The 26,912-nt window shown below is 45.5% G+C and overlaps 1 protein-coding gene across 3 annotated transcripts in view; it reads right to left on the bottom strand.

Moving 5' to 3' along the window:
- tbc1d22a (TBC1 domain family, member 22a) overlaps positions 1–26,912 on the bottom strand; it is a 113,684-nt gene that overhangs the window by 22,784 nt on the left and 63,988 nt on the right. For all 3 annotated transcript variants that reach the window (XM_056424453.1, XM_056424455.1, XM_056424454.1), the window contains 2 exons: positions 25,158–25,233; positions 17,629–17,756 (listed from right to left, as the gene is read on the bottom strand). In XM_056424453.1, coding sequence (XP_056280428.1) covers positions 17,629–17,756; positions 25,158–25,233 — 204 coding nt within the window. The remainder of the gene's footprint in view (positions 1–17,628; positions 17,757–25,157; positions 25,234–26,912) is intronic.

The raw sequence follows: 26,912 nt of genomic DNA, 5'->3' as shown, positions 1-26,912 counted from the left end.
AAGAATGTCCAATTCGCTTCCACTTTGTTTAGTGGGTGTTCGGCCTTTTTCTTTGACAAATAAATTACACTCAAAATATAAGATTGGGGTAGAGAGACTCTGTATATACAATTATTATAAGTTGGACTATTAACATAAAATAATCACATGTCAATCATAACATCAATACAGGTTTATTTCAAACACTATTTTGGCAGCAGAAAGAAGAAAAAGTGCTGAAAGAATAAATATGCTCATGTTTTTTTGTAGAATTCAATCACTTGCATGTGTGTGAACTTTTTAAGTGGAAATTATGTGAGCGGCGCTGCATCTGTAGTCAAAGTGCACATCACCATAGTAACGCTCCATTATTGCAAAGTTGTTTGTCAAAAGCATCTCATTTTAGAAACGCTGGTTTGTCAATCAGGTTCATCTCAACGAACAAAAGTGAAGCGTTAAGCGTTATTAGAGCTCAACCAATCCGGTGGGCTAATCGAACATTTTAATTAGTGATTCATTCCGTCATTTGACGAGAAAAAAATTAAATCATTGTAAATAGAATAGCTTCAGGTTATGGACTCCAAGAACAAAGCGAGCCACACCAGGCTGTGACCAATTATTAACACATTACGGAACATGGAAAGACATTTACGATAAACTGTCATATTGCATTTCTGATAAAAACAAACAATGCTGACAGACCAGCAGGTTGAATCATTTAAAGCAACAGTTCAACATTTTGGGAAACCCGCCTATTTCTCTTCTTGCCTAGTTAGGGATGCTTGATACCGCTGTCATGTATCACTCTCATGTATCACTGTCATGTATCACTCTCATATATCGCTGTCATGTATCACTCTCATGTATCACTCTCATGTATCACTGTCATGTATCACTCATGTATCAGTGTCATGTATCACTCTCATGCATCACTCTCATGTATGACTGTCATGTATCACTGTCGTGCATCAGTGTCATGTATCACTCATGTATCACTCTCATGCATCAGTGTCATGTATCACTGTCATGTATCACTGTCATGTATGACTCATGTATCACTGTCGTGCATCAGTGTCATGTATCACTGTCATGTATCACTGTCATGTATCACTGTCATGCATCACTCTCATGTATCACTCTCATGTATCACTCTCATGTATCACTCATGTATCAGTGTCATGTATCACTCTCATGCATCACTCTCATGTATGACTGTCATGTATCACTGTCGTGCATCAGTGTCATGTATCACTGTCATGCATCACTCATGTATCACTCATGTATCACTCTCATGTATCACTCTCATGCATCACTCTCATGCATCACTCTCATGCATCACTCTCATGCATCACTCTCATGCATCACTGTCATGTATCGCTGTCATGTATCACTCTCATGCATCACTCTCATGTATCACTCTCATGTATCACTCTCATGCATCACTGTCATGTATCGCTGTCATGTATCACTCTCATGCATCACTCTCATGCATCACTCTCATGTATCACTCATGTATCACTCTCATGCATCACTCATGCATCACTCTCATGTATCACTCTCATGTATCACTGTCATGTATCACTCTCATGTATCAGTCATGTATCACTCATGCATCACTCTCATATATCACTCTCATGTATCACTCTCATGTATCACTCTCATGTATCACTCTCATGCATCACTCTCATGCATCACTCATGCATCACTCTCATGCATCACTCTCATGTATCACTGTCATGTATCACTCTCATGTATCAGTCATGTATCACTCATGCATCACTCTCATATATCACTCTCATGTATCACTCTCATGTATCACTCTCATGTATCACTCTCATGTATCACTCTCATGTATCACTCATGTATCACTCATGTATCACTCATGTATCACTCATGTATCACTCTCATATATCACTGTCATGTATCACTCTCATGTATCAGTCATGTATCGCTCTCATGTATCACTCTCATGTATCACTCATGCATCACTCTCATGCATCACTCTCATGCATCACTCTCATGCATCACTCTCATGCATCACTCTCATGCATCACTCTCATGTATCACTCTCATGTATCACTCTCATGTATCACTCTCATGTATCAGTCATGTATCACTCTCATGTATCACTCTCATGTATCAGTCATGTATCAGTCATGTATCACTGTCATGTATCACTGTCATGTATCACTGTCATGTATCACTCTCATGTATCACTCTCATGTATCAGTCATGTATCGCTGTCATGTATCGCTGTCATGTATCGCTGTCATGTATCACTCTCATGTATCACTCTCATGTATCACTCTCATGTATCAGTCATGTATCGCTCTCATGTATCACTCTCATGTATCACTCTCATGTATCACTCTCATGTATCACTCTCATGTATCACTCTCATGTATCACTCTCATGTATCTGTCATGTATCTGTCATGTATCACTCTCATGTATCACTCATGTATCACTCATGTATCACTCATGTATCACTCTCATGCATCACTCTCATGCATCACTCTCATGCATCGCTCTCATATATCGCTGTCATGTATCAGTCATGTATCGCTGTCATGTATCACTCTCATGCATCACTCATGCATCACTCTCATATATCGCTGTCATGTATCACTCTCATGTATCACTCTCATGTATCAGTCATGTATCGCTGTCATGTATCACTCTCATGTATCACTCTCATGTATCACTCTCATGTATCACTCTCATGTATCACTCATGTATCGCTGTCATGTATCACTCTCATGCATCACTCTCATGCATCACTCATGCATCACTCATGCATCACTCTCATATATCGCTGCCATGTATCGCTGTCATGTATCACTCTCATGTATCACTCTCATGTATCACTCTCATGTATCAGTCATGTATCGCTGTCATGTATCACTCTCATGCATCACTCTCATGCATCACTCTCATGCATCACTCTCATGCATCACTCTCATGCATCACTCATGCATCACTCATGCATCACTCATGCATAATCGGCCCTGAGCACCTCAGAGATCAATTATCTGGTGATGTGGATTCTGTAGACGGCATTGCCCTGGCATCCAACACCACTGTAAAGAATCTTGGCGTTATCTTTGATCGGGACTTGTCCTTTAACTCCCACGTAAAGCAAATCTCAAGGACTGCATTCTTTCATCTACGTAATATTTCAAAAATCAGGCACATCTTGTCTCAAAAAGATGCAGAAAAATTGGTTCACGTTAGTTACTTGAGACTGGATTACTGCAACTCCTTATTATCAGGCTGCTCTAATAAGTCTCTTAGGTCCCTCCAGTTGATCCAGAATGCTGCAGCTCGTGTTCTCACTAAAACTAAGAAAAGAGATCACATCACTCCTGCACTAGCTGCTCTGCACTGGCTCCCAGTAAAATCAAGAATCACTTTTAAAATTCTTCTCTTAACGCATACAAAGCCTTGATTGGTGATGCTCCATCATATCTTAAGGAGCTTATAGTACCATATTGCCCACTAGAGAGCTACGCTCACTAAATGCGGGACTACTTGTAGTTCCTAGAGTCTTAAAAAGTAGAATGGGAGCCAGAGCCTTTAGTTATCAAGCTCCTCTTTATGGAACCAGCTTCCAATTTCAGTCCGGGAGGCAGACACAGTCACCTCATTTAAGAGTAGACTTAAGACCTTCCTCTTTGACAGAGCTTATAGTTAGGGCTGAATCAGGTTCACCTGGTCCAGCCCCTTGATATGCTGCTATAGGCTTATAGCTGCTGGGGGCGTTTAGGATGCACTGAGTACACTGGGCCCTCCAGGATACAAGAACATCTCGGAGAGATATGTGAACTCAAATCTCATTCATTTGCTCAAGTGACTTTTTTTCGTCCCGATAAAGTGCCAAGACACGCTTAATCGGAGCTTTCATGCGCACGAGACGGAGATCGGAGTCGTGTTAACACGACACTAGAGACAGAATGACATGCTGCTGGTTAGAGACGACCAACAACAGACGTATTGGAAGCTCATTCTGCGCATGCGTTAAATGCCTTCAAAAAAATTAACTAATTAATCCTGTAATTTAATCATAACGCGTTATTTTTCACAGCACTAATTTTTTTTTAATCAAACTGCAGCCTAAAATAAATAAAAATGTATATATTAATTTTGAATGTGAAATGTAGTCGAGTGGAAGTTTAAAGTCGCCTGAGATGGAATCAAAGCAACACACAAGGACCATTGTTATGATGGCGCGGCTGTGTCCAGACGCCGTCGAGGTAGCTCCGAGGAGATTGTGCGCTCTTTTAGTTTTTGTGTTTTTTTTAAATATTTTCTTTGCCACAAACACATCGGCACTAACAGCATACGACCGCAGCACACTTTTGGACATAAACTTTTGCGCAAAACAAGGGGTTTTGTCCACTTTTTCCATCGATCCAGCGTGGCGGCGGAGATCGTGAGCGAACCACAACAACAACAGTGGAGCCGCTACTACGGGAGACGACGAAAACATCGAGGAAACGGGCGGAATTCGGAACAGACTGAGAGTTCAAGCCCACCGTCCACCTCTGCCCAGCATCCTTCTTGCTAACGTCCAGTCTCTGGAAAATAAGATGGATGATGTTAGGGCAAGGATCAGATTCCAACGGGACATGAGGGACTGTAACATCTTTTGTCTGACGGAAACATGGCTGACCCGCTGGTGCCGGATCGAGTCATATGCCCAACCGAGTCCTTCTCTGTTTTCCGTGCAGACAGAACGGAAGAGTCTGGTAAATCTAAGGGTGGAGGGTTTGCTTCATGACTAACAACAAGTGGTGCGACCCCAAGGACATTAAGACTCTTTCTCGTTCCTGCTCGCGAACCTGGAACATCTGACGATCTCATGCCGTCCATTCTACCTTCCCGGGAGTTCAGCTCGGTCATCACCACAGCCGTCTACATTCCACCACAAGCCGACACCGACGTTGCACTATCCGACCTACAAGATGTGTTATGTCGGCATCACAACACGCATCCCCACGCGGCTGTGGTGGTGGCTGGGGACTGTAATAGGGCAAACCTAAAAAGTAATGCCGAACTTTCACCAGCACATTCGTGTGCTACCAGAGGAAAGAACGTTGGACCACTGCTATCGCCATTCAAGAGAGGCTACAAGGCTGTCTCTCTCCCTCCGCTCGCAAATCGGACCATGCCGCCATTTTCTGCTTCCGAGTACCGGCAAAGATCGCGGGAAGCGGTAGTGACGAGGAACGAAGCGGTGGTCTGACCAATCAGAGGCTGAGCTACAGGACGCTCTGCGTGTCGCCGACTGGGACATGATCCAATCCAGTTCCAGTGACGCCAGCGAGTTTTGGAAGTAGCAATGAGCCTCATAGCAACGCTTAGCGGACACCATCGTCCCCACGGTAAAAGTTAGGGTCTTTCCTAACCAAAAGCCGTGGGTTGATAGATCCATCCGTGAAGCTGTGAACGCCTGCATGCTGCCTATAACTCCGGTCTTGTATCCGCAACATGGACGAGTACAAGGCAGCGGTCTATGGACTGAGGAGGCGGTGAAGAAGGCCAAGAGGAGGTACCGAGACAGAGTGGAATCACAGATGCAGCAGCGCGACGCCAGGCGCCTATGGGAGGGCTACGGACTATCACAGACTACCAGAGCAGACCCCGCGCAATGGTGAGTGCCGACGCATCCCTAGCGGACGACCTGAACTCATTTTATGCACGGTTTGAGGCTAGCAACAGCAGCGCTAGCTCGCTGCTAACAACAACACCGTTAAGCGAGCGAGGTGAGTTCTACCGCTGGGGATGAACACACACTCTCTGTGACCGAGCACAGTGTGAGGAGGGCTCTGTTGAGGGTGAACACCAGGAAAGCTGCAGGTCCAGATGGTATATCTGGGCGAGTACTGAAGACCTGTGCTAACCAGCTAGCTCCAGTGTTCACCACAATATTCAACCTCCCTGGCTGAGTCCGTGGTCCCCGCCTGCTTCAAGAGATCCACTATTGTCCCTGTGCCCAAGAATGCTTCTCCAGCATGTATGAATGACTACCGACCGGTGGCCCTCACCTCGGTGGTCATGAAATGCTGAGAGGCTGATAAAGGACTACATCTGCGCCTTCCTCCTTCCTCCATGGACCCGCTGCAGTTTGCTTATCGCCCAAACAGATCCACGGATGATGCTGTCTCCCAGGTACTGCACACCACACTCTCTCATCTGGACAGCCAGAGGGGGCTATGTGAGACTGCTGTTCATTGATTATAGTTCAGCTTTCAACACCATAGTCCCTCCAGACTGGCCGGCAAGCTGATTGAGCTGGGACTGAACACCCCCTGTGTGCTTGGATCCTGGACTTCCTGACCGCCAGGCCACAGGTGGTCAGGGTGGGCAGACACCTCCAAACCCCTCACCCTGAACACAGGATCCCCCAGGGTTGCGTCCTCAGCCCCTACTGTACTCCCTGTACACACATGACTGTGTGGCCAGGTTCAGCTCAACACCATCATCAAGTTTGGATGACACAGTGGTGGTGGGCCTGATCTCCGACAACCACGAGAAGGCCTACCTGGAGGAAGTTGCTGATCTGTCACTCTGGTGCCAGGACAACAGCCTCATCATGAATGTCACCAAAACTAAGGAGCTGATTGTGGACTTTAGGAGGGTACAACAACAGAGGACGTACTCACCACTGGGGATTAACGGGACTACTGTGGAGAGGGTGAGCGGGTATAAATACCTGGGAGTCCACATCACCGAGGATCTGACATGGTCAACGAACACAGACACTCTGGTGAGAAAGGCAAGGCAGCGCCTCTACCACCTCAGGCAGCTGAGGAAATTTAAAGTTTCCCAGAGGATCCTTCAGTCCTTCTACTCTGGAGCTGTAGAGAGCGGCCTGACAGGAAGCATCACAGCCTGGTTTGGCAACTGCTCCGCTCAGGACAGGAAGGCTCTGCAGAGAGTAGTGCGTTCGGCTGAACGCACTATTGGAACTACACTCCCACCCTGCAGGACTTGTACACCAGGAGGTGCAGAACCAGAGCCGCAGGATCATGAAGGATCCTCACCACCCCAACAACAGACTGTTTCAGCTGCTGCGGTCAGGCAGGCGCCTCGTAGTCACGCTGCAAGAACAGAGAGACTGAGACGGAGTTTCTTTCCTCAGGCCATCAGGACTGTGAACTCCGACCTCACCAGGACCCCCACATAGACCCACACAACTGCCCCTCTTAGGCACACACACACACACACACACACACACTTACTGTAAATATTGTGTTGTTTTTTATTGTAAATAGTGTGTACTTGTTGCCCTTGCACATTCCTGCTGAGCATTGCCACTTTCATTTCACTGCACACCCTGTGTGTGTATGTGACAAATAAAATCATCTTGAATCTTGAATTGTGCACATTTAAATCATGCTGTAATCTCAATCTCAGTTAATCTCTTCTCTTCTCGCGCTAAATTACCCACTTTTCTTGCGCCAAGAATAGACAGATTTAATCACATCTTGAACAAAGATTTTAAACATGGCCACTTTGAGCGCTATACAGCTGTGTGTCTGTTGAATACAACCGTCCGTATGGAAAAGGACCATATTATAGAACCTGAGAAATGTCACAGTATCCTTTTAACAGCCATGCGAATGCTGCCACACTGAGCTTCTTGCTAATTTCATGCTCCACGCAACAGGGATAATTTGGTCCCTGTCTGTCCGTGTGTGTGTGTGTGTGTTCCGGGGAGGAAATGTGTGTCTTTCCATCTGTGAGTGTGTTTCTCTCCACATAATTCATATTTTCAATAGTGATCAATAGTGACAAATGGAGAAAAGTGGAGGAAAAAAAAGGGAAGAAAAAAATGGGGGGCAAAATAGACACCAAAAAAAAATGGAGAAGAGACTGCAGACAGAAAAGAGAAGGTGATGAAGGAAGCCTGTCTCGTGCTGGATCCGGCTACTGAACAGATGGCCACGCCGCAGAGAGAGGACCGCAGCGGAGGCGCTCGGGTTAAAATCTCCCCTGGAACACGCACACACGCTCCGTGGCAAAGGGCAAGGTCTTTCTGTTTACCGTCGGCATTTGTGAGAGACCCAGACACGACGGGGCCAACATCTTCCCCCATTTCGTGGTGATTCACGGATGTGCGTTCAGGACACGGCTTTAACCCGTTCTGGAAGTCCAGGTTGTTTTCGACAACAATGAATAATGCATATTCCGTCGTGTTTGAAAAGATGGGCCTACACAACAACCGAATCATCTTCAGCACAGAGACACGTTCACCAAGGTGAAGTCGGTACAGCAACAGGATAAAGCCACTGGCGAGGGGAAGGAACACGAGGTTGTAAGACCATCGGAAAAAAAAAAAAGGGACGACGTCACATGCCACAGGGGCTCTTTTGTGGAGCACATCCAATTAACTTCAGCACTCCAAATCTCCACCTGGTTGCATGTTGACTGTTCAGCTGATACAAACAACATTGTAAAACCTAAAATATTCAGAGGATGAATTACAAGAACAACGTGTCCTCGGGATGCTGTCAAGTCACGACAAAGACACGACACTGATTAATCTTTAATTGCGGGTCTCTTTTTGGGACCCGAAGTAGACGTGCGAGTGTAGTCGGCGTTGTGCGCTTTACACGGGCGCCTCGGCTATCAACCACTTTTTTTTTTTTTTTAAGAGAGGCCCTGCACACCTCAGCAGGGTTTTCTAAGCCGTACACCAAGTGTGATAACTGAACTGTGACGAAACACATCGACGCTGGCGCTAATATTTAGGGTTAACTAGCTAACGTTAACTCGCTAATTCCACCATCTTTCCGTCGACTGGTTATGGAAGAGGAGCAAAGCGGCGGGTGGGGGGGGGGGGGGGGGCAGAGAGTCTCCAGCCGGTTGCTCCGGCCTCGGGGGCCCATCCCCCACGCCTTTCCTGGGGAAGTAGTCTCAGTTGCTTGAAACAATTCAGTTCCCAATATAACATATTCATAATACTATTGTCTGTTGAGTCGTATTTGAATGTTAATCTGATTCATCCACACAACTCAGCCCTCTTTAGAAGTTTTTTGGGGAGCACTGCTAAATAGCCAAGTAGTTCAATCTCAGTTAAACATATCCAGAGCAACACAAGATGTTACAGACTATTTCCCGTTTGCTCTCATTGCTCATGTGTTTTCCACGACTAGAATATTAGACTACCGTTTCCCGGGATACGAGGGAACCCAGTTTAGTAACTAAACAACCCGTTAAAAGGCAGGAAATGATAGGGAGGAGCGCAGGCCGCTGTCAGGTGGTTCCGCCCACAATTTCAATGCTTCCTACGAACACTTACAGATATTTAAGTAAAGAATAACAGAAAGTATTAACACTATCATTTAGAATTCATCGTAATGTCAATACACTCCAGTCACCCGTTCAAAACCTGCTCCAGCTGCATCAATACTGGTGACCTGAGGTACTTGACCTCTTGAACTGACCTAGTCCCAAACAAAGAGAAGCAATCCAGCACTTTGCAGCAGAGAACCAGGGAACTGGTCAAGAAACCAGGCGGGTCCACCACATCATATGCTAATATACGTTGTATATCAATATTCTGTTCTCTTGCTGCTTAAACCAACAAGTGTGTTAATCAAGTGCGGGAAACAAATAAATCAAAGTCAAAATGAATCGAGCTTGAACTGAGGCGTCCAGTCATCCATCAGTGTTCTCCACTGTTTTGACAACAAGGTGTAATACATCATCCCAAAATGACACACGAGGTGTAATTAAATGTCCGGACAAGGCGTTTTGTGTTTACGATGCCGTAAATCCACTTTGAACACGGTACTTCAAACTTTCACTGCGTGTCTCTGCGACATCATGCTTCAAGGTAACCACCATCATACCTGTGCCAAAGAAATCCACTCCGTCCTGCTTCAACGACTATCGTCCAGTGGCACTGACCCCCATAATCATGAAGTGCTTTGAACGACTAGTCATGTCGCATATCAAATCCATTCTCCCCCCCACTCTGGACCCTTTCCAGTTTGCATACCGGGCCAAACGGTCCACGGAGGATGCAATCTGCTCTGCTCTCCACCCTCACCCACCTGGACAAAAAAGACTCCTATGTAAGAATGCTGTTCATAGACTTTAGCTCAGCATTCAACACAATCATCCCACAACAACTAATCTGCAAACTTGACCAGCTGGGGCTCAACACCTCGCTGTGTAACTGGCTGCTGGACTTCCTGAGTGAGAGGCCACAAGCAGTACGTGTTGGCAACAACACCTCGAGCAGCATCACACTCAGCACAGGGGCCCCTCAGGGCTGTGTGCTCAGTCCCCTGCTCTTCACCTTGCTGACTCACGACTGCAAAACCAGCTACAGCACCAATCACATGGTCAAGTTTGCAGGCGACACAACATTGATAGGTCTCATCACCAAGGATGACGAGACCCTCTACAGGAGGGAGGTCAACCTTCTGACCACGTGGTGCGGAGTCAACAACCTCCTGCTCAACAACAGCAAGACCAAAGAGATCGTTGTTGACTTCCGGAAAGGCCACACCCATCACCCACCACTGACCATCAACGGTGCGGACATTGAGCAGGTCAGCAGCACCAAATTCCTGGGGGTGGAAATCAGTGAGGACCTCTCGTGGACAGCCAACACTACATCGCTGGCAAAGAAAGCACAGAGGCGCCTCTACTTCCTCCGGAAACTGAGGAAAGCAGGAGCCCCCATCCATCATGTGCACCTTCTACCGCGGCACCATCGAGAGCATCCTGACCAACTGCATCACTGTGTGGGGCGGAAGCTGCACAGACCACAGCAGGAACGCCCTGCAGTGCATAGTGAAGGCAGCTGGAAGGATCATGGGTGCCTCACTCCCCCCCCTCCCATCCCTGCAGGACATATACAACACCCGCCTCACCCGCAAAGCGACCTCGATTGTGAGTGACCACTGCCACCCCTCACACGGTCTCTTCAGCCTCCTGCCCTCTGGGAGGAGATACCGAGCCTCCGGGCTCACACCGCCAGGCTGTCCAACAGCTTCATCCACCAGGCTGTCAGGAAGCTGAACTCTCTCCCCATCCTCCCACTCCGTCCTCTTTCAGACTCACATGTCTGAATGCTGCTAGCACAATTTATGTTGTCTATATGTTTACATGTTTCTTACTATTTTTGCACTTTATGTTGTCTATGCACTTTATGTTGTCTATATGTTCACAAGTTTTTTTACTATTTTTGCACTCTATGTTGTCTATATGTTGCACAATTCACTTTATGTTGGACAGAAGAGAAACGCAATTTCGATCTTCTGTATGTTTGCACATATGGAAAATTGACTTTGACTTTGACTTTGACTGTATTTTTCCTTCCTTGGCTTGTTTTGCTTTCTTTCACTCTTTTTTCTTTCTTCCCGCCGAGCATTTAACGGTTGATATATGATGAAAAATAAGGGCTTGTTACTATGGACACGGTGCAGACTTGTGGTATAATAGAGGCAGCAGGGCTGGCGAAGGTACAGAGCGGCACCGGGCCAACGACCCAGTCTTAATAACCACGAGCTTGTGTTCAATTCCGTGTTCATTTCCATGATCAGAATAGTCCAGAGTATGGTAAAGGTCACATCTTTAATTCTCCCGATGCTTTTCTCCGAGCATACATATGGAAAGCCCTTCCTCACGCGTGTACCGCTCACCCTCTCCTCTCCTGAGCCACTGTCCATATTGTCAAGGCACAAATGAACTGGCGGGAAGTTCCCATCTAGCGCTACACCACTGCCAGCTGGCTGCGGTTCAGTCAAAAGTCACCAGAAAAGAAAACACATCTTAAATGGGAGACGTAATGGATCCGTATCAATCGTCCACTGGAGGGAAACGCAATGCCCGTCGGTGTCTTTAAGGGATGGGCTGAGCAGGAAGCGGGTCTGTGGAAACATAGTGCCGCTGTCGGGTCAGCCAAAGTGTTCTCCCCGGGAGGAGCGTGATTCTTCGGCTTCCTCGTCGCGGATGTCCACATAAGTCATGCGAGTGGCGAGACCAACACTTACACTGGAGGACTTGCGAGGGTTCGGGATTTGTTTCGTACTCGTGACCCGGCAGTTTCACGCCGTTGAGCGCGGAGAAAGGGGAAGAGAATCCACGCCGATGGGGATCAGTGGGATTTTGGGGCCTGCAGAAACTAATTGATTAGAATCGATCAGGAAAATGGTTGGCAATGAATCTGAGCATCAATTAGTCGGGTCTGTGTTGTGATGCACGACACGCGCCTCCATTAAAGGGGGGGGGGGGGGCTTTTGTGGATCAGGTGATGAATTGTGCCGTGTCCTTGGCGGGGGAGCCGACGGAGAACAGACGAATGCACGAGTACAGGTGTGAAATTCCAGAACACAAATGTGACTGACAGAAGCCGTTGAATGACTACGACTCATCGCTATCGCCATCGCAAGACGGGGAGGAAACGGACTGGAGACATTCAAACGTGTCATCGTTTGCCCAACGCTCAAATGTATTGATGATCAAAGATGGCATTCAGCTGCAGCCTCTGTAGGTTTATGGTAATATAAATATTTGGAAGCGATGTAAATGCTGAAATACCTGGTTTTAAAGTGCTCGCGTGATAGTTTGCATTATTAAAATTGAAAAAGAAGAAAACATACTCTTTGCGCCAGCCTGAGCTGGCGGTAAAGAGACACATAGAATTAGTAACATGTATTTTTTACAAGCCAGCCGTGGAGTTCTGAACCAAATCGGACAGGTAAATGGCCGCGGGGGTTCTTAATTCAAGTACGGCAAGAAAAAGTTACGTGGCTTTCGCCCGTCAGCTGCAATCTATTTCACGGTGCCCGACGTTCAGTCAGTTGAAGTTCAGAAAGGTCCAGACGAGATGTATTTGGTGTTTATTCATCCAAGCTATGGATTTGTTGAAGGCTGTGGACGAAGCTGGAAGTCTTCCCACTTTCCGTCTCTGAATGTCCTCGCCTTTTGCTCTGGTCTATTTTTGACTTCACGCCGTCACCTCTTCATCGTTCTCTCCCCTTTCATCCTCGATGTTCTTCAACGCCCACTTCACTCCTTAATCTCACTTACCGTATTTTCCGCACTATAGGGCGCACTGGATTATAAGGCGCACTGTCAATGAATGGTCTATTTTCGATCTTTTTTCATATATAAAGCGCACCGGACTATAAGGCGCATTAAGCGGAAAAAAAACAGTCAGATAAGTCAGTCGATCAAACTTTATTAAACGCGTTCACAATAATTCTCAACATTATTCAAACGTTAATGAGCGTATTCACAATAACTACCAACCTTATTCAGTTGTATTTTGGGATCCTTTTACACACACTGTAATATTATGGTGAAGCACAGTATTGTAACGGACTGAGGGAAATGTTATGTCCGGATGTAACTGAACGTCTCACGAGCTGGTAGCTGTGAGGCGTGTCTGTGATTGGACAGCGAGTGATGTTGTTGTGTGTGTGTTGTTGTGTTCCGCGGGTTCGGATCGGAGCTATGACCCGGAGCAGACGTGAAGCTGGTTTTGAGGTTTCACGGCGGTTTGTTGTCGTTTTGGCGTAGGCTACGGCCAACAGTAGCTTGTTCTATGTTCCTTGAATAAACACCCTATAAGCCATCTACGTCTCGTAGCGTTCCTGACCCAGGGTCGCTACAGTATGTATTACTCCGCGACGTTCCTGGCTACGGTAGCCGTAATGCTGCAAGCAGTGCGGCTTTGTAGTTTACCAAAGTCGTACTAAAACATTTTGACTTAGCGCCGTGAGCGCCTTGTACCACACAAAATCGCTTAGAGGTCAGTAAGCAAAACCAGAATTAATCCATATATACGGCGCTTCGGATTATAAGGCGCACTGTCGTTTTTTGAGAAAATTAAAGGCTTTTAAGTGCGCCCTATAGTGCAAAAAATACGGTAATCGAAATGCGCTTCCCATCGCCCGTCCACTAACTCCTCTGGTTCTGCCAGAGCTACCGAGGCACGTGGACAACACGGTGCGGTTACTTGATAAGTCTGTAATTTACATGACTGCGTTTGTGTTCATGGGAAGCGACTGTACCACATGACACTCATCACACGCTGTGGAAGTGTCAGGCTTACGCTGAGGCCTCTGCGTGCCTTTCACAGTGAACACAAATATTTGGCAAAAAAAGGGACGTCGTTTTTTCCGGGAACCGAGGCGATATTTCTGATCTACCAATCAGGATGCGTCTAACGGCACAATATTATACACTCAAAACATACACTTTAGTGTGTAATGACAGGGGGCGGCCCCAACCAAGACGGCACACCTAACTACTTTGTTTATCTTGACAGATGCAGAGCAGACCAGATCCACTCCTCCCCCCTTTCACAATAAAAGCCCGAGACATACCCTGCGCAACTTGTTACAGCCGAGGGAATCTATTCCAACCTTCTCTTTTTTTTAAGTACAAAAGTCTAAAATTTGCCCAGTATTTTGGATTTTCCTGTTACGCCCCCAAGTGTGCAGAGGCCTTTACACTTACAAAGGTCAGACTCTTGAGCTGCGAGCAAACGTTAACGGGTGAATATGAAGAGAACAATGAAAGGATTGATGACCTCTTACCCTCAGCCAGTGCCGATCTGTCCTCGAGTGGAGTGGCCTTGGAGACCGCTGTATGCCCTGGTGTGTATTTGGATGGCTTCAACCCAGACCAACTGTCTTCAACGATTTCTTCTTCTAAACCGTCTACATGTCTATTGGACCCCATCCCGACGAGGCTGCTTAAAGACGAGTTGCCCTTAATTTGCAGCTCTCTATTAGATATCATCAATGTGTCTTTGCTAACAGGCCACGTACCACATTCCTTCAAAGTATCTGTAATCAACTATAAACTGCTGGAGATCGCTCGAGATACTTGCACATTCAGCACTTTATTTTCCTGGACACTTTAACCTGCTGGAAATTCACTTTGATCACTGCCTTGTGTATGCATTTAGTTTCCTCTGTATATTTTGTATTTTACTTTTAGTATTGTTATTGTGTATTATTTTTATCTTTTATTAATACTCTAATGTGCACACGCTGCTGTGATCCTGCAATTTCCCCACTGTGGGACTAATAAAGGAATATCTAATGTAATCTAATGAAACCTCTCCTGAAGAAGCCCACTCTGGATCCAGAGGTGTTGGCTAACTACAGACCGATCTCTAACCTCCCCTTCCTCTCCAAGATCCTTGAGAAAGTGGTCGCAAATCAGTTGTGTGACTTTCTACGTCATAATACTTTATTTGAGGAGTTTCAGTCAGGATTTAGAAAACACCACAGCACCGAGACAGCACTGGTGAAAATTACAATCCTGGAGAGGGATCCTGCTCTGTTGCTCTCCTGAAGGTTTCTTCCCTTTTTTTTTCTCGTGAAAAGTTTTTTTTCCCTGGGAGTTTCTCCTGATCCGATGCGAGTCTTGGGACAGGGATGTCGTATGTGTACATGTTGTAAAGCCCTTTTTTTGTGCTATACAAAATAAACTGAGTTGAACATCTGCATGTTATACTTCCCCCATTGTGACGAGAGACACGGCTATGCAGGGGAAATGATTGCACTCTGATTAATGCCGAGGACGCTGGGAACCGGCGGCGGAAAGAACAACAGTGGCAGGCAGCTGCTTTGTGCAAATAACTACCACAGTTGGAAGTGCCACCGCTGGAGAAGCTCATTTTGAATACCGCCTCAACTCTCGATTCATCTTCGGGCTCCTTCTCTCCCCGTCTCATCGAACGCTCCGACCGTGTGTCTTACGCTCAACCTCTGCGTCAGCCGGAAAATCCATTATGTGTACTTAGAGCAAGTCCTGGACTTACCACCCACGTTCCAGCCGAGTGCACCCCACTGAATCAATCGCAGACATTTGGTATTATTGACAACGCCAACCGAGGTTAACAATCTGGTCTAACTGTAGGCGCCGCCTATTAAGCCGTGTGTAAATGTGAAAGGGCAGCGCAATGAGCAGGCCCTGGTGTGTGTGAATGAGATCAGGATCTCTCTCTCAACACATTAATAGGCTTTACTTTGACACTCGCACCAAAGAACAAAGTTGCCATAACATTAAACCACGTTTTAAATAAAATAACTTTAGTTTCATGCACGAAAGAGGGCCTCTGACATCGCTTGTTCCATTACTGAATTAACTTATCCTCTGCAACCCCTTATAAATATTTTTCTTTACAAATAGAAATAAATTCTGAACAAATCATCTGATCCCTGTTGCACCAAAAGCTATTCAGTGTAAACGTGTCGGCAGTTGGGATGCACCGATCTGATCGGCGCCGATCCATATCGGCCGATATTCCCATTATCAGTTTTGATCGGCGTTCTCAAAACGGCCGATCAAACTTGGCCGATCAGATGACATCAAATCTGTGAGAACTATCAGAGACGTTTCAATCGCGGCGAACCGCAACGGCGGAAATGCGCCCTGCGAGGGCCGGCAGAGTGCAGAGGTCCACGAGGGGATCCTCACGCACCGAGCGGCGTCCCCCGAGTTGAATCTCCGTGGTCAACTCAGCCGACTCTCACATGTCTGCCCCTATAGGCTGATGTTGACGGTAAACACATTCGATCTGGAGCGAGTGAGGGTTTTGATAAAGTTAGCGGAAGGATTTATGTGACAACATCCGGTTTTGCAAAGTTAGCGGAAAGAACCACGTGAAACAGCATCCGTTTTTCAAAATAAGATGTCGATAAATCATACACTATTACATGTAAAAGTAAACAATGAACTGATATTGTATCTTTATAGATAGTTTCTGAGATTTAGCTTAAATTATGCTAACATTAAAACATTTTTACTGTACCAAGGAAGAGTTTATAAAAATAAGTCAGACTTTTGTATGTTAAAAAAAGTCCTGTATATAGATTTCCCCAAGAGTTCCAGGAAATGAATGATGCAGATGTGTTCCATACATATCTGAAATCCCCTACAATAGCAATCAAACAATTTTAATGTATCAATTAGGACATTTTTCAAAGTAAAAGTCCTAAATGGTTAAAGAAATGTCATTTTTTAAATGTTTGAGGCGCTCTTGATATGTTTTCCCTCAGAGTCCCAGGCAACGACTGATGCAGATGTGTTCAGAACGTCCCTGACTTCCCCTAGCCTGGCAATTAAACATATTTACTGTCGCAATTCAGAGATTTTTCAAATTAAAAGTCCTAAATGTTTAAAGAAATCGGTAATTTCTTTAATGTTTGAGGTGCTTTATATATGTATTTCCTCATAGTCCGAGGCAATAATGCTACACAATAAATAGAATGCTTCAATCGACACCGTGATCGGTATTATCGGATCGGCAGATACTGATTTCAGTGATCGGCACCAAAAAACCTGATCGGTGCATCTCTAGTCGGCAGCATGGCTGTGCGATGGGGCCGAGCAGCATCGTTAGGCTGCATTATGCGCTCTGTATAATTAGGGGCACGCGGAGAAAACCTTGCAAGAAATCCGTCTCATGTTGCATCATGCCTCCTGGCTTGGCTGGAGGATAATGGAAGAAATTACAAAAGCATCACTCCCGAAGCAATCACAGATGTCATTATCAGAGCATATCCACGTTTCTGAGAGTCCCCGGCAAAGCCAGATCGATAGACCTGGACGGATAACAAAAAGCTCAATAAGAGCAGCTTCTGCCGAGTGCGTACGTGCGTGTTACCTGGTAGGTGTCCCACAGTCTGATCGTGCAGCGGAGTGGCAGCTCCCTCATCAGGAGGTTGTTCATCCAGCGGAAGGCAAACTGCAGGTACTCCACCTCGTACTGCTGCATGTGGATGTGCATGGACTCTGTTAAAACAGGAACAATCACTGTTAAAAAAACAACAACAATATCACACCCGGATTGATTGTTACACCAGCAAAAGAAGATGCAGATGTCTGTGAGGCCATCGTCGTGACGACAGGTGTGGAGACGGGTTCCGTCAAAGCTGCGCTCTTTGTCAATAACGGCTGCAGCCGGTGGCACGCGGGCGCGGCCTCTTCCTCATAATGGAGATGTAATCACCGAGCTATCGGAACTGTCTACACGCCGAACTGGGATGGGGGGAAGAAACAGGGGGAGCGTGTTGCTTTTTAAATGAAACTCCGCCGCATGTCAGTCCGGCGAGGAACAGAGCGCACGAACCGCGAGTCAGAAGCATCCGGAGTGTGTTCGCCTCAGGTGTGGTGTGTGTTTATTATTCATTTGACCTTTTTACATTCCAGAAGAAGACGATTAAAGCGATTTAAAAAATATATTTAAATTTTTCATCCAAGGTCAATCTGTGCAAAACATTTGCTTGCGTTTGATCTCCTGCAGGGTTTTAATAAATTGTAAATATTTATCTTGAAGTGATTTAAATATGGCACAAGCTCAGCGCAGATGTTAAACCCATACAACATATGTGCTCACTGGATGTGCCATAGTTTAAACTGGATGGATCTCTTCAGCTTTCTGTGAGGCAGGTTGCATTTCCTGTTCAGCCTCATTCGCTCCGTTTAACAATGGTTACATAAAAAATATCTAATTTGGAAAAGGTAACAATGCTTGTATTTACGAAGGAGAATGACACATAATTGATTGCCCGCCCCTCTGGAATATGAAGCCTGTCCCAGTGGGCCTCTATTGTCTCTCTCTGTTTAGTTTATTGAGGCTGCCGCAACTGAATTTCAGGCGGATGAACAAGTCACATCAACAATAAAGAAATCCTGGTTTATTGGACAGAGAATCAGAGACGGGTCATCAGTGGGATGATGAGCAGAACTAATCAGGTTCCTGTCCTTACTTAAAGGGTAGAATTGGCAAACGTTGCTCACAGGAGGATGAATACACATCTGGTTTGACTTGGCACCAGAACATGTGGACTCGACTCAGACTAAACGACAGTGCTCATGTTGCTTGTGGGTAAAGTGGCTCAATGAAAAATAATGGAGAATAAGCTAAATCAGATTTCACAGTCAATACATGAAAGTACTCCTTGTTTGGAGTAAATATAGAATACCAGCCTATTTTAAGGTTCTGTGCACATTACTGCAATCCAGTGGTTGTCATACTTTTTCTGTCACGCCCCACTTCGGAGGAGAAAGATGTTCACGCCCCACCGCCCCGACAAAGTTCTAACAAAATGGTCCACATGCTGAATTTGTATTGAGATAACAACTTTTTGTGACTCCTAATATTTTGCAATCACTTTCAATTAAACCAGATTTCTCCATCAGACAAAACACAAATACATTTCCAATCACTTTATTAGAATACAAATCTGTGCAAAAAATAACTCTTATTTGGCAAAAAATAGCTTATTTTAGCTTCAATTAATCAGTTTTGCACTGAATATATTATCAAGATAATAACAATTCAGTGCAAACTGTGAAAAACTAAACAAAACAAGTTCAAATATTTGGCAATAAAGAGTTTTACTGAGTTTTACACTGCATATATTTATAAAAAAATAATGTGCAACATTTGCAAAACAAAACTATTGCAGATGTGTGTGAGTCATCAAGTTTTATCATGATTGTTCGCTGCAATGAGCTCTCCACTACACCTTTTTAAAACGGGGTTGCAGGCTTGATACGGTCACTCTCAATTAATGCTCAATTTTGAGCTCTTGTTTTGAAGGGCAACCGTCGGAAATCGAGATTATTGGCAAATCACCAAGAATCCCGGCCGTCACGCACGCGCAGCGTAACCTGTGAACGCCGTAATGGAACCATTTACACGAAAGTACAGGCATTTCGCTCTTTATTTATAATTTTTTTGTGTACTTTGTAATATGTGAAAATGTCTTAAAATGTTACGCCTTGGCGCCCCGATAGAGGGTCAAGCCCCACAGTTTCAGAACCACTGCTGGAATCTAACAGATAAATGAGAGACCAGTCAAGGCTGGAGTTTCTGTTTGTTTTGTGACGCTGAGCTCTTCAAACATAACGATCAGATGACTGTTATATATCTACATGCGTCTCCTCGCAGCCATCACACACATTTGGTTTCCTCCTAAAACATTGGTTCACGATGTGTTCCGATGCGTCTGGCGATCTCAATTTCATCTCAATGTGGAGTTCAAAAGATGGCGTCGACGTCAGGGTGGCGGCGTGTGGGGGGGGGGGGGAGTGGGGGGCGTCAATGGCTGCCACCGTTCCCTTTATCTGCTCATGATAAACGTTTGTTTAATGCTTCTTTACATGACAAAAGATTAAAAATACCACTCAATATTCAGCGGCTCCCCATTTCATTGTCATCACCGCAATTACAATGATTCTCACTGACACACACACACACACACCTGTAATTAAAGAACTGTCAGAGAATCTATGAGAAAAGGGAAGGGTGGGCACGATAGCACACATGCATGTGTATGTTTTATATATATATATATAAATATACATATATATAAAAATATGTAAAAAATAATATATATATGAACAGCTTTAATGAAGCTTAATTGGTGAAATGTTATGCCGGGTATGTCTCAACAACAACATATACCCTGTTGCCCTCAAACACACGCAGCAATCAATTGAATGGCACCTGTCTTCCAGTGCTCACACATGCCTGTTTGACAACTACGCTCACACTCCACCACATGAGCGGGGTGCGAAGTAAACAAAAAGTGATTATTTCATGCTCATCCCTACAGTTTAATTATCACTTGCTGCTGTAAAAGCATAAACAAGGGGAGCTCATTAACTGCAAATGCATCCCGGTGACAGATCTTAGCGAGCTGCCAAACGGAGAGGGTGAGAGCGGAACAACTTTAGACAATGTTAAATTACACTAATGAACTTGCTCTGCCTAATATTAGCGACTCCACCAAACACCGAGAAGGAGAGGAGCACGATGGGGGGAGTGGCGGAGAGGAGTAGTCGTTTGTCATGGGGGAGTTATCGCAGTGGGGAGAGGGAGAGGAGAGAGTAATAATCAGGAGAAAAAGAACAACAAGTAAAATAAAAAATGAACGATGAAGCAATGAAATGAACAACTTGTGACTGTTAAACCTTTGGTTACGGTTTGGCTTAGTTCTCCATGAGTCGGAAAAATGGAAACAGAGCAGGCGCTCCTCTGTAGCAGCGGTACCTGCATCCACCTCAGAGGGAGGACAGAGGACCGGAGGAGGCTGGTACCGACTGAGCTCTGTGTTCTTCACCTATTTTATTGAAAACACATTTGTATTTGTTTCCATTTGTTTCATGTTTATAAAGTTACTTCTCTGTCTGTTGCCACATTCGGCCTCATTACAATTTATACAGTTCCGTATATACTAGGTTGCTATAAGACGTGCATAGGATGTGTGCATATACTTATGTATGTCACAATGTTGTGGGAAACAACCTCCGGCGGGACACGGAGACGGCAAAGGTCTTTAATGACCGAGTCAAGTCTAGGAGATGGAGTTCACTGGGGGATTCTTCTAACCCAATGAACAAGCAGAAGGTCACACGTTGGTCTTGGATCGGCCCGAAGGAGACTGCAGCGCAGCGGATCTGATGCGTTTCCATGGTGTCACTGCACAGGCACTGCATGTTCGCACAATGTCACGTCGACGGGGCGTCTCTCTCGCCCCCTAAACTCGCAGCATAACGAGAAAACATAAGGAACAGGCGGCCTCTTGCAAGTGCGTTATGCATTTGTGTTCTGCATGCCAGAGCGGGTCTAACGCATCTTTAAAAGCTAGCATCACAAATCCCCAAAACGTCTCTCGTCTTGCACTAGCGTGACTGCACACGAAACAACAAATAATCCTCCCCACACTCCCCAAAAAAACTAAAACATTAAACAAACAGAACTGTAAATATAAACAGACAAATTACAAGCCAACTTCAAAAAGGTAAATTATCCATCTTTTCTTTCTCAACCCCATAAAAAACACTGCAGCTCTTTTTCGGTCTTCACTTACGCAATCCGGTCTCATGATCCGACGACCAGCCTTTTTACCTTCGCATTGAAAATGCGGAAGGTAATGTTTTGATCGCCGTGTATTTGTATGCGTGCGTGTTATTCGCATAAGTAAAAAAGTATTAAACCGAATCGCATGAAATTTGGTGGGATGATTGGTTATTATCCGGGGACCATTTGATTCGATTTTGGGATCGATCGGGTCAACGGTCAAGGTCATGGAAAGGTCAAAATCTTCTTTTTACCATAGCGGTCAATTTATAGTGCCCGTTCTAGTTTTTCTTCTTTTTCTCTCTCCATAATTCAGGCTGAGAGCCAGCGCGTCCCATCATTTGCATAAATATATTCACCTTTGTGCAATTCTCATGTTGATAAACTTGTGCTAATGCACTTTCATGCAACACGCTTGCGAGATAAGGGAGAGATAGCGAGATCAGAGTGGCGTTACGATGTTTTACATGCGTTATGATGCGTTACAATGTACAGAAAATAAATGTAGTATCAAAGAAATGGTATATTTATATATATATATATATATTTTAGTGTGTCGTACAAGGGAAAGTGAGTCAGCTAAGGACGAGGTGCCGTTGTCAACGCCACCAGTCAACACTCGAGGGAAGGATTATTTATTCGGCCATTTCAGAGCTCAAACGGTTTATGATGACCACATCTCATCCGGGAAAATGTGTCATTTATTGGAGACTCTTGAAATGGTGCCGCGTTGACGATACGAGACACATCAGCTGCCTTCAACGGAGCCTTTCCTGGTTTTTATCAATTTACTTTCATCTAAATGTGACCTTTAAAGCGTCGAGTGAAGTCACAGGGAGAGAATATGGCGAGTAGGAGGAGAAGAGGAGTGTGGAAAAATGGCCGTGACCTCAGGGCACAAATCTAGTCACTTCCTCTCTTTTCTCGCTCTCTCTCCCACTGTGCTAAAAGACACAGCGGGTAATGGACAGCGGGGATGTGGCCATAAAACCTGAACATTATCTCTGTGAATGAACAGGATGTGTGTGTTTTCCCTCAGTCTGACCGATATGGGAGGAGCGAGGTGCCGTCGCTTTAGAGAAGCAGAGAGACAGTGGTGCAACTTCCTGTGCCTCCTGACAGCAAACAATCATTCTATTAAAAATACTGAGCTCCTATTGGCTTAGCAAATATGAGAGCTGGATATCGCGACTGTTTATCAAGTCGTATCGAAACTTCCCCGGTCAAACACCTGCAATCGATCCTTTTTGGGCCCAGATCCAGAGAAAATGTGATGATTAAGATACACGCACATCGGATATCGGGCCGATACCGACAAGGAGCTGGATCTGTGACAATGTGCTGATCTGGTATTTGATACAATTATTCGGATGAATTATAATTCCCTTCATATCTCGCGATACATTTGGGAAACAATGTTCAAGTCAAGCCTGACACATAAAAGGATGACCCCGGTCACTTCCACGCAGTGAGGCGCACAGCTTATTAATTCAATGCCAGAGACTGAAAAAGTCGGATTAGTGGATCCCTAATTGGTGCTGGCGACGTCATTTTATTAAACGATACCGGCCCCGTCAACCGTGTCCCTGTATCAGATACCCAGCTGATACACGGGTCAGACGGAACACACGGAGCAACAGCCAAAGCGGTTTCTCTCGTCTCCGGCGGTTACCGTCTCGCTCCGATGGAGCCAAATAGATGAATTGGTTCATTTTGCACGACAATTTGTTCAAACGAATAAGTCGCAATATTAAGTACAATTAGTGGTGGTGATGTAATGAGTTGTTGATCTCAGAAGAAACGAATAACAATAAAAGAAACGACAACACATTTCTAAAATATGATTCTCCGACAGGATTTCTGGTGATATTGGTAAATCTGTACAAGTCGCGGAAACATCTGCCCGTGAAAAGATCCCCAACCTTTATCCGACTGCACGCCACCCTTTTAAACACGCATCTGATAAGCGCTGAGTGGTAATTTTGGAAGCGATGAGAGGCCATTGTTCCCAAAACAGATGCTGTGTCGACAGCGGGGCGAAAAACAATCCCGTAACACGAGATACAAGCTGTCTGTGATCTCATTAGAGGTGGTAATGTCAAGCTGGAGAGTTAAATAAATAAAGAAATAAAAAATAGGCTCTGCCCCAACTATGATGACAGGGCACTTACGGAAGAAGATACAGTAAAAATGTCAAGTCATTTTTCTTCTTTCCCGTCTTTGCCAGGGTGAGGCGGGGATCGGGAGGACTTTGCTTCCTCCATTCTGTCAATACATTTTTGTTCTGAAAGACACACACACACAATCCGATGTGCACGTTGCAACACACACACACCAAGTTTGCTCGGTCACGATGACACAGACGGACAGGCCGGGAATACGCAAACTAACTTTTCCTGACATTCACCCCCCCACACACACTCACGTATGCACTCTCTCTTTCTATCCATTTGGATGCAGCGGGTAAGCCCCCCCCCCCCTCCGCCAGGCTGACAGGATGGTCGGACGGCGCCAAGGTTAGCCAAGAACACGGCCGTCGTGCTAAAGGCTTTGCTTGGATGAGACCCCGTTTTGAACACGGCACTCGTGGCGGAAGGTCGGTTTGTGTGGGACTCCATTCACACGAGCATTATTAACACATTCATTGTTTTGGCAACATTGAAAAAGAGAAAGGGGGGAAACGCAGCACTGCTAATTAACACAAAGTCTGAGTGCATACATTAACATCCAGTCCTCTGGAGGACTTTATTTTTGCGCTAATAATCACCGACACGTTCACATTCCCCCCACACACACCCACCCCCACAGCCGAGAGGAATGACAATCAGTAATCGCAGTGTCATGCAATTACAAACTGTGGAAGAATCAAGGCGTGAAAACTAAATGTTACTTCCTGTTGAGGCTCGGGTTCAAACAATCAAAAAAAGTTGCTTTGTGTTCAGAAAACTGTAAGTGGAATAAAATCCTCATTAAAAAAGGGAAACTTTGCAGATTTCTTTGACTGCAGTGTGGGTGCAGACCAGAGACTCCTGGCTTTCATTTGTTTCTTTTTATGCTCCAAACATCGTTCAAAAATTATCCGTGTCAGGTTTTTAATCGATTGGACTTTTCTATTCTCGTTGCCGAGCAGAGGAAACACAACTTAAGAACTTTACAGACACACATGCGAGAAAATTGTGCCACAAAAACCCATGAAACGGACTGAAGAGACATCTGACACCAGGAAAAGGATGGTTGGCTTGATTGACTGGTGGATGAGAGGGTGGGTGGGTGTATGATTATATGGATGGATAGATGGATGGGTGGATGGACAGATCACTCACCATCAATCCTGCTGACGAGCTCCTCCAGGGCCTTGACTTTCCTCTGGATTCCTGGCTGGGCAAACGTATAGTTGTCCTGAGGAGAAAAAAGAAAAGAAAAAGTCAATATGGACAAAGGCTCTCTTTACAACAGTGTAAATAATAACTAACGTTCACACTTTCAAAGTGAATTAAATAAAGAAAATTTGAGCAACAACAAGGAGGTCAAAGGTCAAACCACTCGGTGGATAAAACAATTAAAAGAACTCCTGTGAACCTGAAAGGACCAGAAAACCAAACGAGCTTATGAGATCAAGCAGACGTGTGCATTCCCGGAATATTTGTCATATTTTTCCGTAATTTCTCGGCCGAGCTGTGAAATTCATCCGTCGTTGGGAAGAGCTCGAGACGCGATCAGTTTCACACCGACGTGCCGAACACATTGGCTCCAGAGGGGTCAGCGTGTCGCGGAACACACACGCCCGCCCAGGCTTTTGTCAATCTCACATTTCTTAAAAACAAGCGCGGCCGCGTGGCCTCGGAGTCAAAGCCACCGGCAGAACGCGGTGAGCTGTGATTGGCTCGCGGCCTCAGAGTTCTGGTGTGAAGTGGTGAGGTCATAAAATACTCCACAGAGCTGAAGCCCTTCACTTCACTATTATCCCCTTTCAAGTCGTTCGTGTGTGTGTGGAGTGCACGACACCAGCTGGCTAATCAAGAGTGTTCATCATAACGGCAATCGGCTGTGAGAAAAAGGATAGGAGACAGCGGAAGATATTATGATTAGATATTATATGATGTATTTATTAACGCTGTGACTATTAAGGCTTTATGTATTGATGCAGCGCGGCGACTGAAACACACCTTTTGACATTTTAGCAAACAAACAAAAACATTATTCTGGGGCTCTGTCGGTGACAAGTGAACCAGAATATGATCGCGCGATGAAGACGAGGGGGCGGTGGCTGTGGGTTGAACTTGCAGAACTCGATACATGCGAGAACAGCACATAAGCATTGCGTGTGTGTGCGTGTGTGTGTGTGTGTTTTTCACACACACACACACACAAGGATTATGTTTCCTTGCGGGGTCATTCCAGTGTGGCTGGAGAACAGCTGATGTGGCAAACTATCCAACAGATGGAGAGAGAGAGGAAGAGAAGAAGAGAAAAGGAGAGAGAGAAAAAGAGGGAAGTGGGGGGGGGGGGGAGGGAGTCATTAAGCAATAAACAGCTCCAGTTGTCCTTCAGGAGAACCAATGTCCGCGTGTCCTCCCGAGTCCATCAGTGGCTGGCAGGCCAAGAGATGCCTTCCGCTCCTCCTTTTCTCTTCTTTTGCATTGTTATTACTCCACTTATATCACTCCCCCCCCCCCCTCCTTCCCTCCCTTCCCCCCCGTCCCTTCCTCACCTCTACATGTGCTATTTCACCTTCATCTCGCAGCCAAGTGTTTCAGGTAGTGTTCAAGGGGAGCTGACACTTTTTTGTTTGACGTCTTCTCGTCGCCCCTTTTCCCCGTTGTTGTGAAGTCTATATTTACACGTCGCCGTCTTCCTCCTCTCCCTCCTCTCCCTCTCCGGCTCCCTTCTTTCCACCACCGCTGTGTTAATGTGGTTAGGTGCTAAGCGAGTGTGATGCCCAGTAGGAGTAATTACATTTGCATTATTGAAGCTGCTGGCATTAATCAACTGGCCGCCCGCCCTTGTCATCCGCTCTCTCTCTCTCTCTCGCTCTCTCCAGCTTCTTCTCTCAGCATCTCTTGGCCGTCTGTTTCCAC

This window comes from Pseudoliparis swirei, chromosome 10, assembly GCF_029220125.1.
Source record: "Pseudoliparis swirei isolate HS2019 ecotype Mariana Trench chromosome 10, NWPU_hadal_v1, whole genome shotgun sequence".
NCBI classification, from domain to species: Eukaryota; Metazoa; Chordata; class Actinopteri; order Perciformes; family Liparidae; genus Pseudoliparis; species Pseudoliparis swirei.
This window is presented reverse-complemented; position numbering and strand designations above follow the sequence as displayed.